Source organism: Mirounga angustirostris, unplaced genomic scaffold, assembly GCF_029215605.1.
Source record: "Mirounga angustirostris isolate CCGP_5_RB_7025 unplaced genomic scaffold, mMirAng1.0.hap1 SCAF_12, whole genome shotgun sequence".
In the NCBI taxonomy this organism is placed as follows: Eukaryota; Metazoa; Chordata; class Mammalia; order Carnivora; family Phocidae; genus Mirounga; species Mirounga angustirostris.
The window spans coordinates 72,352,657-72,366,471 of NW_026991720.1; the positions used below are offsets into that span (position 1 = coordinate 72,352,657).

General features: G+C 36.9%; 1 protein-coding gene across 6 annotated transcripts in view; it reads right to left on the reverse strand.

The window, feature by feature from the left end:
- CDK14 (cyclin dependent kinase 14) overlaps positions 1 to 13,815 on the reverse strand; it is a 550,615-nt gene that overhangs the window by 411,332 nt on the left and 125,468 nt on the right. For all 6 annotated transcript variants that reach the window (XM_054505309.2, XM_054505308.2, XM_064575299.1 and 3 more), the window contains one exon: positions 4,276 to 4,521. In XM_054505309.2, the coding sequence (XP_054361284.1) occupies positions 4,276 to 4,521 (246 nt within the window). The remainder of the gene's footprint in view (positions 1 to 4,275; positions 4,522 to 13,815) is intronic.

Here is a 13,815-nt window from a genome sequence, read left to right on the forward strand (position 1 = left end):
CATTTAGGTAGTAAAAAAAAAAAAGCCTCTTCAAAATTCCCCTAAGCTACATCTAGCATATTCAAAAACAGAGACAATATATTATTCATTGAAAAAGAACAGATTGATTTTCAAAAGAACATATGAGGAATAAGAAAGAGCTTTTGGAAATAAATGTTAGCATCAATTAAAAATTTAACTGAAGCATTAAAAAATTTTTTTTAAATATCCATAAAGCAGAGAAAACCAAAAAGAAAATTAATGAGTTAATAATAAAAGAATATTTTCTGAAATTGAAAGAAATTAATTTCAAAATTGAAAAGATTCCCTGAGTACCGAGAAAAAGGTCCACATCAGGGATGAAAACAAAGTTCTAGAAGTTTCCACAAAGAATGAATTAGGAATCAGAATAGTCTAGGGCTTAAAATAACAATAAAGGGACCTAGAAAAGAACAATGCAATGTCTTCAAAAGGCTATGAAAAAATTTATTTTCTAAACTAGAATCCTATACCCAGATTATTAATCAAGTTACCAAGTATAAATAAAGGTACGGTCATATGTGCAATGACATAAACCAAGAACAAGAAAAACACATAACCCAAAGCATAGGCATTTAACACAAAAATGAGGGAAAAGAAACTTCTCAGGAAGCCAGTGAAGGGAAGCCTCAGGATAGCAGGCTTGGAGATCAAGTGGTCCAGACTGGATTAGGATTGACAACGTCGAGGACAATCTCAGGGGGAAGAAAAACTGATAAGTTACCTGATTTCTGATTTGCTTAATAAGTTTTATAGTTTTACCAAATAATCTGGGACCTCAATTTGTAATTGAAATTATAATAAATCATTATATCAATTATGAATAAATGAAGAGGAAGCAATTATGACTAAGAAAATCTGAAAGTTATGCAAAGAAGGATAGAGTTGTTGAATCACTAAGTTGTACACCTAAAACTAATGTAACATTGTGTGTCAACTATACTTCAAGAAAAAAATGAATGTTAGAAAGTTCTTCAGAGAAAGAAATTCAATCATAGTATATCATGTGGCCTTGCTATGAATAGCATTTACAGCATCACAAGATTACAAATGCCATATATTAAAAGCCAGAAAGTAGGGGAAATATATTTGGGGATAGGAACACAACAGGGAAAATCCTCTCTTGATGTGTTCCAGTGGTTATTATATCTAGAGCCCTGCTCAGATTCGGGCTGAATTTTGCAGGTGCTTTGCGTAAACTTCCATTAGGACATCACAATGTCTGGCTATCTCTCTTGGTGATGTCAGCAGGTACTGACAATCATTACCTACATGTACTAACTCCTCAGGGATTACCAAATTGTGATTCCTAAATATATTATTTTTTCTTGATGTATTAGTGGGATTATTTCTAAAAGACAAATTCACAACCCCCCCCATCAAAACTAGGTTACCATGAGGTCAATTTCATGTAGGAATCACAGAAAATAAATGTTTAGTTATTTGCTTTAGTTACCAGTTTTCAATAATGATTCTCACTTTTATAAAGGTTTCTCTTGGGTTTTGTATGTTAATTTTTAGCCTGCTATTTCGCTAACTTCTCTCACTGTTTAGAGTATTTTCACTGATTCTTTTGGATTTTCCAGATACATCATCAAAAATCTGCAAATAAAGATAATTTCACCTCCTTCTAGCTTGACTTCATTATCTGTAAAGATGTTATTCTGCTCCTTTTTCTCTTCTTTTTTTCCTCATGGTTTTGTATAAGATTCAACCACTAATTTTTCTATTGGTTATTTTAAGTAAAATGAATTATTCAGTAGTTTAAGGCAGGGGTGTGGCCAAGATAGCCTTTCTAGCTTCCTAAAATAAAGTTCTTTCATCCGTTTCACGAAGTTAAAAAATAAAGACAAACTAGCACACACACTGAGATCTTCCCTCAACTGTTTTGCTCCAACATTTCTTTCTGGACCATCCATTTCCTTTGCCCCCACTGAATGTGACCTACACAGAAGCCTACTTCCGCACTTTCCATTCAGGGCAGGGTTTCGTCCTGGAAAGGTCTTCAGGGCTTCAATGTGACGTTCTAGAGGAGTCACAGAAAGGCCAGTAGACTATTCCAGTATCAGTAACCCACCCTGGTCTCCTTGCACTCACCTACTCACAGAAGCCATCAAAGTCCCTCCCAGTTGCTGCCACTGTCCTAAGAATGTCCCAACAAGCAGCCAGTATGTACCTGATGGCAATGGAGGGGGGAGGGGGGCTATGAGAGTAGAGTTTCAGAGAGGAGTTCTTTCCCTTCCCTGAGCTTCCATCCTCACCCTTCCTAACACCATGCAGTTCTGAAAACTGCTCATGGTTTGTTCCCCTCCTCACTCCTATTTTGAGGTTCACAGAAATACTTGTCAACTGTATTTGTTGCCAATATTATCCACTGGCTCTGGTTTTACTATACTAGTTGTTCTGAGTTTCAAAACCTAGGCCACTGCCATCCCCCCAGACTTGTCTATCTGATCTGTTAAGCTATGTTCAAGCATGACTTTAATAAAGATAAAATGCAACTTTAAAGAGAGAGAGAGAGAAATACAAAAAGCATCAGGTAACACTCAACTTACCTTGATAAAAACTGAAACTAATTTCTTATTAAATATTAAAAATATGGAAACTCCATGGTTATCACTTATATTATGATGTACGCACTGACTTTTAAATCTACATGACCCCTGGTAGCACCAAGCATAGCCAGCACCCACATCTTGGTTTCTAACTACCACTCTCCAATAAAAGGAACTGAGATTCTTTGGAGAAATGGCTGGTTTTAGGTCTGGGGTTGGGAAAAATACAACATCAGCCAAAAGTGTCTTGGAGGACCAGAAGGTAAGGACATGTTCCAAAAACAGAGGGACAAAGACATTTCAAAAAGGCACAGGAGCCAAACTGAAAGAGCTCCCAATGGTTAAAGTAGGAAGAATCTGAGCAACATAAGAAGGAATACACCAGTAGATTATAACTAGTATTGAGAAAAAATACATGACAGCTAAATTTAAATTTCAGATAAAAGGTAAATAATTCTTTAGTACAAGTATGCCTGATTGCAATATCTGAAAATGCCAATTTCTATATATCATTTTAGGCTGATATATAATAATATTATGATAACTATATAGTAAAATGTCTACAACTCTCTTTCCATAACATAGGCTTAATCATTCTCAACAACTTCTTTCATTTCTTCTAAAATGCTACTAAATCTAAAAGTTCTCCCAGAAGTTAGTGATGTGTCTGTGACCTAGACGGATGCTACCTTGCACTCATAGACAAGACTATGGGGTCAGTTTGGGAAAAAAGCAGATAATCAATGCTCCTCATAAATGCTGCATTGCTAATATTTATTTTGGCTTCATTAACACAAAATGTGACCAGATATGTGCAGTGTCATACAGTTTAACTGAAGTGTCAATACTCCTCTAGCAGTTGACATTTCTGGCTCTGCTTTGCCCTCATCAAATGTAATATTTATAAAATTGCATGTTTCTTAGCAGGATGATAGAATCAAAATTATCTTAGCATTCTCCTCTTACCTTTTAAACTCTTCGAGCATCTACTCAAAAGGTTCTTAAGTGTAAGTTAAATCTGAAAATTACTTAACTTTAAAAGATCATAAGGGTTTTTACAAGGTTAAATGAAGGCCGGTTTTGGAAATAAAAGTTTCAGTAAAAATTTTACAGTCAAAAAGCAGCATTTACCTCAGAACTTTACACCTCCTTAGGTCAAAAGGCAAAACTTGCCTTAATCTAGTGTAAGAAAATTTCATTATGATGAATAGGACTTTTCCTTAAAAAGACCAATTTCAACATCTAGCTCTTAAATTTAAAACATTTACACTGAAAACAAACTGGAAGAGGACAAGTAAATAAATTTGAACCTTTACTCTGAAACAACATTCTTTGTGAATCTACTGAACTCAAAACTATATTGCCCGCAAAAACAGTAAAGTTCAATATCCTTTTCCAAGGATTTGAAATACCAAAGGATGTTTAATTATAAATCCTCTAACTGGAAACAACTAGAAAAAAAAATTTTTTTTTTCCAAAAATAAGTTGAATCATTTCTCATTTGCTTGCTGGGTACTTATGAATAAAGAGTCTGTATATAGATTGTGCTCTCCCCCCCCAAAAAAAAAACACTAAACCACCCTGAGAGAGCGTGCATAATAATGCACTGATAAAGCCACTTGCCCTCTTTCAGCACAGCGGGCCACAACTGTTGGAGGGATACTCCTTCTGCTTCCCCGCTGGTTAAGAAGACTGCACTTACCGAGCTGGGGCTGGAGTGCCGCCTAACTTTTGGAGACTCTTTGCCAGTGGAGGAGGACTTAAAGTTAATGCAAGCATTGTTCTCTGAATGCACCCTCTTTACTTGATTAGCGGGTTTCTCAAATGGGTCAAAGGTGCTCTGCGTCCTCTGAACCCTGACTTTTTTATCCTCAGGAATTGTGTCCAGGGGTTTGATCACTGAATCCATTCCCTGGCAGTTCCGTGTAGACATCTTTGTGACACATATCTAGGAAAAAAGAAAGAAAGAAAGAAATTCAGAACTACCCACTTGAAGCTTTAATATCATGAAACACGTGATTTATTATTCTAGAGAGCCTGCTAATTTCCATTTCAGAAAATGCTCAGAAAGTCCGCATTCTGAAAGCTATACCAGCTTAAATCCCAGTATGAAAAAATTCCTCATAATTATTCCACTTCTACTCATTTAGGGCAGACACTAAAAATGTTATCCATAAAATGGGAAGATTAAGGTTTAGGGTACTAGTTCCCTAATGTGGTTCTTGAACCCTGTCACACATTTTACCACCTGCCCGCAAGTGCAATGATTCTGAATCATTAGGAAGTTGGACAACTTGCCTTAATAATAATAATTTTTTAAAAATCAGTTGAGCTAAATCAGATGGGTGTTTTAACTGATGAGTCATCATGGAAGCAGCTAACACAGCTAGAGAAAAAGATCACCATGTATTTCAAAAGTAAATCTGTCCCATCCGAAGTTCATCTCCAAACTGGAATATAAAACTTGTGCATATAAAAGAGCTAATGGTTAGAGATGTTGAAAAATTGAAAACAGTATTTTTTCTAATACCAAAACTAATGAATATAAAGAAATAATACCGTAAAAGAGAAACACTGAATAACGCTCATTTCAAAATCCACAAGACCCCTATTTGCTTCCCAACTTCCCTCATTCTCTGGCCCTGCCTGCCCCACTCTTGCATTTTATTTTAGTCTCTGACTTTTGCCCCATTGTTTTCTACTCTACGTTCTCAGCCTTTCATTCTTCCTATACTCTGGAGACTATGTTGTTCTTATTAAATAATTTTATGGCACCTCGCTTGTCTGTGAAGTTAGGTAAATTTTATTGTTCTCTCTAGAGAAAAGGTAATTCTGAAATTGCTTTTAAAGTTTTTTCTTGCTCTGAAGTTTTCATATCTTTATTTTTAAAAGCAGGAAAACAGGGCGCCTGGGTGGCTCAGTCATTAAGCGTCTGCCTTCAGCTCAGGTCATGATCCCAGGGTCCTGGGATCGAGTCCCACATCGGGCTCCCTCCTCGGGGGGAAGCCTGCTTCTCCCTCTCCCCCTCCTGCTGCTTGTGTTCCTGCTCTCGCTATCTCTGTCTCTGTCAAATAAATAAGTAAAATCTTTAAAAAAAAAAAAAATAATAAAAAATAAAAGCAGGAAAACAGAAGAAAATCCCATATTGTTAAAATAAAAATATAAAGTATCTGAGTATTATGTATAGGATGATTCCACATGAGGAATACATGTATCTACGTGTTTGGATATAGATACGGATATATATATACAGACACACAGAAACAGACATAGACATAAATATTTATATGTGTATGTATGAGCACAGTGAAAGGAATAGAAGAAAACACACCAAACTGTTAACATAAGATACCTCCAGACATGTGGAATTGAATTGGTAAAGGGTAAGATTACTAACTTTTTATATGCCCTGTATTGTTTGAATTGTATAATAAACATGTCTGACAATGTAATTTTTTAAAACTGCTAGAGCAGGAAAGTACATATAATTAAATTATGCCCTTCCTTAAAAATTTTTAAACAAACAAACAAAAAAAGTTTAATTAAATCTTGGGGTGCCTGGGTGTCTCAGTTGGTTGTCTCCCTTTGGCTCAGGTCATGATCCCAGCGTCCTGCATCAGGCCCCTGCTCAGTAGGGGAGTCTGCTTCTCCCTCTCCCTCTGCTTCCCCCCAACCACTCCTGCTCTCTGTCTCTGTGAAACAAATAAATAAAATCTTAAAAAAAAAAAAAAAATAAATCTTAAGCATCAGCTCTGTCCCAAGAGTATGACTCAACTGCAAAGCACAGGGTGAATTTTAATTAAGTCAAGTGAGAAGGATATCATCATACTTTTTAGCAAACCACAATACTGTTGAAGGTGTCTTGAAAAGATTTAAGGCAGATTCCTCTACCCATGATCAAAAACTAACAATTTATCACAAGTAGATGAGATGCACTCAATATTTTTAAGGATTTATGTTTTCTTCTTAAGGATGTGATAGTAAGAGGCAATAGATGTGATGTGGATGTGAAACCACCCACATCACTGAGGCAAGTAGATTATAATAATGTATAAACACATGGGCCGGAGAAGTCAACAGACCCCAAGTATAAGAAACACAAAAAGAAAAAACATGAAGGCACATCAAAATCAAATTGCTTAAAACCAGTGATAAAGAGAATACCTTAAAAAGGAGCCAGAAGGGATTTATCATTCCAATTTTAGTATATGTGCTGCCGAAGTGAGCACGGAGCCAGAGGGATTTAAAAGATAAGTATGAGAGTAAATATCTAGAAACTAAATAATACAAAAGGAGAATTAGAAAGTATCTTGAACTAAATGAAAATAACACAAAATATCAAAATGGTAGAATATAGCTAAAGTAGTACTTCAACTGGAGAAAATCTATAGTACTAAATGCATATAGTAGAAAAGAAGAAAGGTCTCCAAGCAATGTGATTATACCTTAAAATACAAAAAAAAAAAAGAGCAACTGAAACTCAAAATAAGGAGAAGAATGAAAATAATGAATAAATATCAGAAGGTAAATACATGAGGGGCGCCTGGGTGGCTCAGTTGGTTAAGAGAATGCCTTCGGCTCAGGTCATGATCCTGGAGTCCCGGGATCGAGTCCCGCATCGGCCTCCCTGCTCGGCAGGGAGTCTGCTTCTCCCTCTGACCCTACTTCCTTTTGTGCTCTCTTTCTCACTCTCTTTCTCAAATAAATAAAATAAAATCTTTAAAAACAAACAAATAAACAAACAAAAAGAATGTAAATACATGAAATAGAAAATAGAAAGCAATAAAGAAAATCAATGAAACCAAAAGCTGGTTGGTTCGTTTTCAGAGAGGATTTTTTAAAAAATAAATAAACAAACCTCTAGCCAGACTGATAAGGACAAAATATAAAAACAAATACTGCCAATATCAGAAATTGGAGAGGCGTGATATCACTACAGACCTACAGATAATTATGAACAACTTTATGCCAATAAATTCAGCAACTTAGATGAAACAAATTCCTTGAAGGACAAAAACTACCAAAGCTCACTCCAGAAGAAACAGATAAACTAAATAAATCTATGTCTATTAAAGAAATTAAATCTGTAGCCAAAAACCTTTCAACAAAGAAAAAGCAAGGGTTAGGCGACACTACTGGCAAAGTAAACCATACAACTAAGGAAGGAATAACACCCAATTCTACAGAAACTCTTAAAAAAAAAATTAAAGAGGCAAGAATACTTTCCAACTTATTATATGAAACAAGCATCATTCCAACCCTATAACCAGACAAAAATATTATAAAAAAATTACAGACTGATTGCTCTCATGAATATAGATGTAGAAATCATTGGCACACTTCTAATAAATTTAATCCAATAGTACGCAAAAAGGATAATAAATCATGAAAAAGTAGAATTAATCCCAGGAAGGTGAGGTGGGCTTAACATTCAAAAATGTGTAGGTTACCATTTTAGGGGCGCCTGGGTGGCTCAGCTGGTTAAGCGTCTCTTGATTTCAGCTCAGGTCATATCTCAGGGTTGTGAGATCAAGCCCACATTGGGCTCCGCACTGGGTGTGGAGCCTGCTTGAGATTCTCTCTCTCCCTCTCCCTTTGCCCCTCCCCCCACTCCCATTCACGAGCACTCTCTCTCTCTCTAAACACACACACACACACACACACAATGTGTAGTTTACCATTTTAATAAAGAACGGTAGGAAGTCTCTAAAATGGTTCCCAGTGATGGCCACTTCCAGGTATTCACACTCTCATTTAGTCCTTGAATGTGGGCTACTTTTGGACTTGTATCCAATAAATAGGATATGACAGAAATCATGGAATATCACTTCAGAGAAATAATAATAAAAAGACTGAGCTTCTGTATAGGTACTCTTTCCCTCTCTCTCAGATCACTTAGCCCTAAGGAAGGCCAGCTGCTATGCCATGAGGCAGCCCTGTCAAGAGGCACATGTGCAGAAAGACTGGGGCCTGAAAACACCAACATGATCTGTGCTTTCAAGTATAACCACAGCTCTGGCCTACTCCTTGATCAAAACTTCAGAGAGACCCTGAGCCAGAGACATCCAGCTAAGGAGTACCTGAATTCTAGACCCACAGAAAATGTTAGATAAACCATGTTTGTTCTTTCAAGATGTTAAGATTTGGGATAATTTTTGCAACGATGTGGATGGAACTGGAGGGTATTATGTTGAGTGAAATAAGTCAAACAGAGAAAGACATGTATAATATGATCTCACTGATATGAGGAATTCTTAATCTCAGGAAACAAACTGAGGGTTGCTGGAGTGGGGGGTGGGGTGGGAGGGATGGGGTGACTGGGTGATAGACACTGGGGAGGGCATGTGCTCTGGTAAGCGCTGTGAATTGTGCAAGACTGTTGAATCTCAGATCTGTACCTCTGAAACAAATAATGCAATATATGTTAAGAAAAAAAAAAAGAAGAAGGTGGTAGCGGGAGGGGAAGATTGAAGCGGGGGAAATCGGAGGGGTAGACGAACCATGAGAGACGATGGACTCTGAAAAACCAACAGGGTTCTAGAGGGGAGGGGGGTGGGAGGATGGGTTAGCCTGGTGGTGGGTATTGAGGAGGGCACATTCTGCATGGAGCACTAGGTGTTATGCACAAACAATGAATCATGGAACACTTCATCTAGAACTAATGATGTAATGTATGGGGATTAACATAAGAATAAAAAAATAAATATAAAAAAAAGATTTGGGATAATTTGTTATGCAGCAATAAATGACTAATACATAGATATTTTTAATCATATGATCATCTCAATAGACTCAGAAAAAGCATCTGACAAAATCCAGTACCCATTTATGATAAAAACTCAACCAATTAAAAATAGAAACACAGAATGGCTAAAATTAACAACACAAGAAACAACAGGTGTTGGCGAGGATGTGGAGAATAAGGAACTTTTGTGCACTGTTGGTGGGAATGCAAACTGGTGAAGCCACTGTGGAAAACAGCACGAGGTTCCTCAAAAAATTAAAAATAGGGCGCCTGGGTGGCTCAGTTGGTTAAGCAACTGCCTTTGGCTCAGATCATGATCCTGGAGTCCCGGGATCGAGTCCCTCATCGGGTTCCCTGCTCGGCAGGGAGTCTGCTTCTCCCTCTGACCCTCCCCCCTCTCATTTGCCCTCTCTCTCCATTCTCACTCTCTCAAATAAATAATAAATAAAATCTTAAAAAAAAAAAGTTAAAATTAGAAATACCTTATCATCCAGCAATCACACTACTGGGTATTTACCCAAAGAATACAAAAACACTAATTCAAAGGGATACATGGACCCCTGTGTTTATAGCAGCATTATTTACAATAGCCAAGATATGGAAGCAGCCCAAGTGCCCACTGATAGGTAAATGGATAAAGAAAATGTGGTATATATATACACTGGAATATTACTCAGCCATAAAAAAGAATGAAATCTTGTCATGTTCAACAACATGGACAGAGCTAGAGAGTATAATACTAAATGAAATAAGTCAGAGAAAGACAAATACTGTATGATTTCACTCATATGGGGAATTTAAGAAATAAAACAAACAAGTAATGAAAAAAATAAGAGAGACAAATCAAGAAACAGACTCTTAACTATAGAGAACAAACTGATGGTTACCAGAGGGGAGGTGGGTGGGGGTATGGGTGAAATAGGTGATGGGGATTAAAGAGTGCACTTGTGGTGATGAGCACAGGGTGATGTATAGAAGTGCTGAATTACTATACTGTACACTTGAAACTAATATAACACTGTACGTTAACTAACTGAAATTAAAATAAAAACTTTTAAAAAAATAGAAAATTTCCTCAAGCTGATTAAAAGGTATCTACAAAAAAAGTAGAGTGACATAAAAGTTAATGGTGAGAAATTGAAAACCTTCTCCTACGAACAGGAACAAATCAAGATGTCCACTCTAATCTGATTTAACATTGTATTATACATTCTAGACAATGCCACAAGGCAGGAGAAAAGAAATAATAAGCATCTACACTGGAAAGGAAGAAGTAAAGCTGATTTTATTCACAGAAGATATTATCATCCATGTAGAAAATCCAGTGAAATCTACAGAAAAAAACCCACTAGAATTAATAAATAAGTTATCAAGGGTGCAAGACAGAAGATCAATAAACAAAAGCATTTCTATTTCTAGATACTAGCAACAATTAGAAATTTAAATTAAAAAAACAATTTATGAAAAATAAATAAAATAAAAAACAATTCACAACAATGTTAAATATTTAATGATAATTCTGACCAAATATGCGCAAGATCTATACACAGGAACTACAAAACATGGCTGAGAGAAGTGAAACCTAAAGAAAAAAGAAAAAAAAAGAAAGAAAGAAACCAATTCATGGGTCTTTTCAATTTACTGTGACACTTTTGGGAAGAAGCTAATCTCTGTTTCAGCCATAAAATATTACTAGTTTCTTAATTTAAAAGAAGATTTACATATGCATATATAAATCAAATGAGGTAATAAATGTATATAAAATGATAATATAAAAAGGTACATATGTGGACTGAACTGATACATGGATAATGGGAAAATAGCGACCATATCTGGACTACAACTCTATCCTTGAAAATAGTACCAGGAAGCAGAGCGCCACAGAAACATCTCTTAGTTTTGCAAAGGAGAATATGGAGCTAACCCTACATTCCATTTAACCCTACATTCTATTTCTTATTCAAGGTCTTTAAACCGTCTTAGTAAAATATATTTTATCAGATAGAATATTGGTTTTTCTCTATATTTATAGGAAATATGTGTGAAAAACTTTTTCTAGATACATGGGGGAAATTTAACGATGCAGTATAAATCCGTAACACATGTACACCAACACAGCTACAGCAAAAAATATTAGCAAGGGCTAAATGACAAATGTCACTTCAACGTGTCAGCAGAGGAAAGAAGAGCTGTAAGGGCACCATCAAAGCGGAAAGAATGAACTTAATTCTTAACGAGTTCACAAAATCACATAAACCCATATAAACCTTTCATTTGCCGTTCTTTGTGCTAACAGTTCTGGCAAAACTAAGACTCGCAAGGTTATCTGTTAAGTTTTGGAGACAGATGTACCCTAACTGGATATTTGGATAAATCCTCTGAATCTGTACAATTTAAACAAGAGATATTCTTACAGAATGTACTGCTTATGTCTTTCCTCATGCTTTATATTAAGGGCCCTACACTTACATGTTCAGTCAGGTCGCCTCTCATTTCACAGACCTGACTATAGCACACTTGATAATTGTAAAAATCAGTGTGAACTACGCACTGTGGAAAACCAGCTTCTCTAAAGTGTTCTACCATTAAGGCAGAAGAGTGGCAGTCTTTTCCTAATTTTGAAGGGAAAGAGTATTTCAACAAAATTTCCTAAACTCTAAATATTTCCCACAAACATTCTTAAGCACTTCACATTTATCATTTTGCCCTCTACTAACAAACAACAAAATACAAGCAGAAAACTATCATGAACATAAAACAAACTTCTTGGAAATAGCATACTTATATGGAAACATGCCTATGGTTGTGATTTTCTTTGCTACATTCACAACATATTTCTTGATAGTTAGTTCCTACTTCATATGATCATTTTAAAACGTATCTGTAGGCCACAGTGGTTTGCAGAGTACCACGCTTTCCGGGTACTCTGCAAATACACATTTGCAGAGCACATTTGAGACTCAGAATCTTCTTACCCAGTTCCATGCAGGCAACAAGGTTGTCCACATTACTGCATCCTTTTCCTACCGTGCCTCACTCAGTGCCTGGCCCACCAGAAAGCTCATTAAGGTTCTGTCAAATTAATGTATCAGATGTGAGAAAGTTCGTTCAAATAAGCAGTCTTCTTGCTGTTGCTAAAAGGACTGAAGCTCTGAAACATTTCTTATCCAAAAGCTACTGTCAAAAAGATAGCAGTCTTGACGCAAAAAATAATAAACATACATATCTGTGCATAAAATACTAGCAACAAAAGTTTTTTTGTTTTTTTTGTTTGTTTGTTTGTTTTTTTAACGACAAGCTCCTTGTAATAGGCAGAATTCTAAAACAACACCTCATGTCCCTCACCTTTGGAAGGCAGCGATGCTCATGACTATACCCCAACGCAAATTTCTCACCTTTGAATAATCCCCTCCCCTTTGAGTGTGAATACGATGAGATATCACTCCCATGATTACATTCTGTGATGTGGCAAATGGGTGATTATCCTGAGTGGGCCTGACCCAACCAAGGCGAGCTTTTTAAAAGCAGAGCGTTTCCTTCAGCTAGTCGCAGGAGAAAAGGAGAGATGTGATCTGGGTAGCCTGGAAGAAAGCAAACATGTCATGCTGTGAACTGAAATGGGGGCCACATGGCACAGCACTGGGCGAGCTGAGAGTGCTCATTGGCTGACAGCTAGCAGGAAAATGGGGACGATGGTCCTTTTGCAACCACAGGAAAATTACTTCTGCCAACAACTAGTGAGCTGCTCAAGAGGATCCTGAGCCCCAGGTAAGAACCACAACCATGCCCAACATCTTGATTTCGAGTGAGCCTGAGTGCAGAGAAACCAGCTGTGCTGTGCCTGGACTGCTACAGAAACGGAGCTAAGAAGCTAGTAAGTTTGTGGTAATACGTTACACAGCGATAGAAAACTAATATGCTCACTTTACTGGAATTGCTTGAAGTACTTGGACATTTGAGCAGAATGTTCTTAGGAACATGTTGCAGATACCACTTTCTGAATTTGATATACTACTGTATCCGATCCAGGAAAAAGTCAGTGACGAATCTTAGGACCATCATCAATAAATGACCATATATTGAGAGCTTTCTCCATCAGCATTATAAAGCCCACAAACAAGTTCTCTACATAATTAAGGTTATACACAATTAATGCTGGTCTCCACATTGCCTGGGGTTTATGTGAATAATACCATTATCAGCACCTGCTTTGTGCATGTATCTTCATCCAGGAAAGTAATCTATACTTGAATTTTCCACATAGGACAGAATGACTATTCTGGAAAAGTTTCAGGTTTCCAATATTTGGGACAAACAACTTAAACACTATCTAGCCAGCTCTGTTAACCACAAGCAGAACAGAAAGAAGCATCCAGGCCCTTCATAAAGATACAGGGAGCCGGCCTTGTTGACCTCATGAGCATGTCAGGCAACTCACCCTGCAGACCCCAAAAAGATGGAGGGGTTGGGTCCAGAGAAAGATGCGGGCCAGATGAA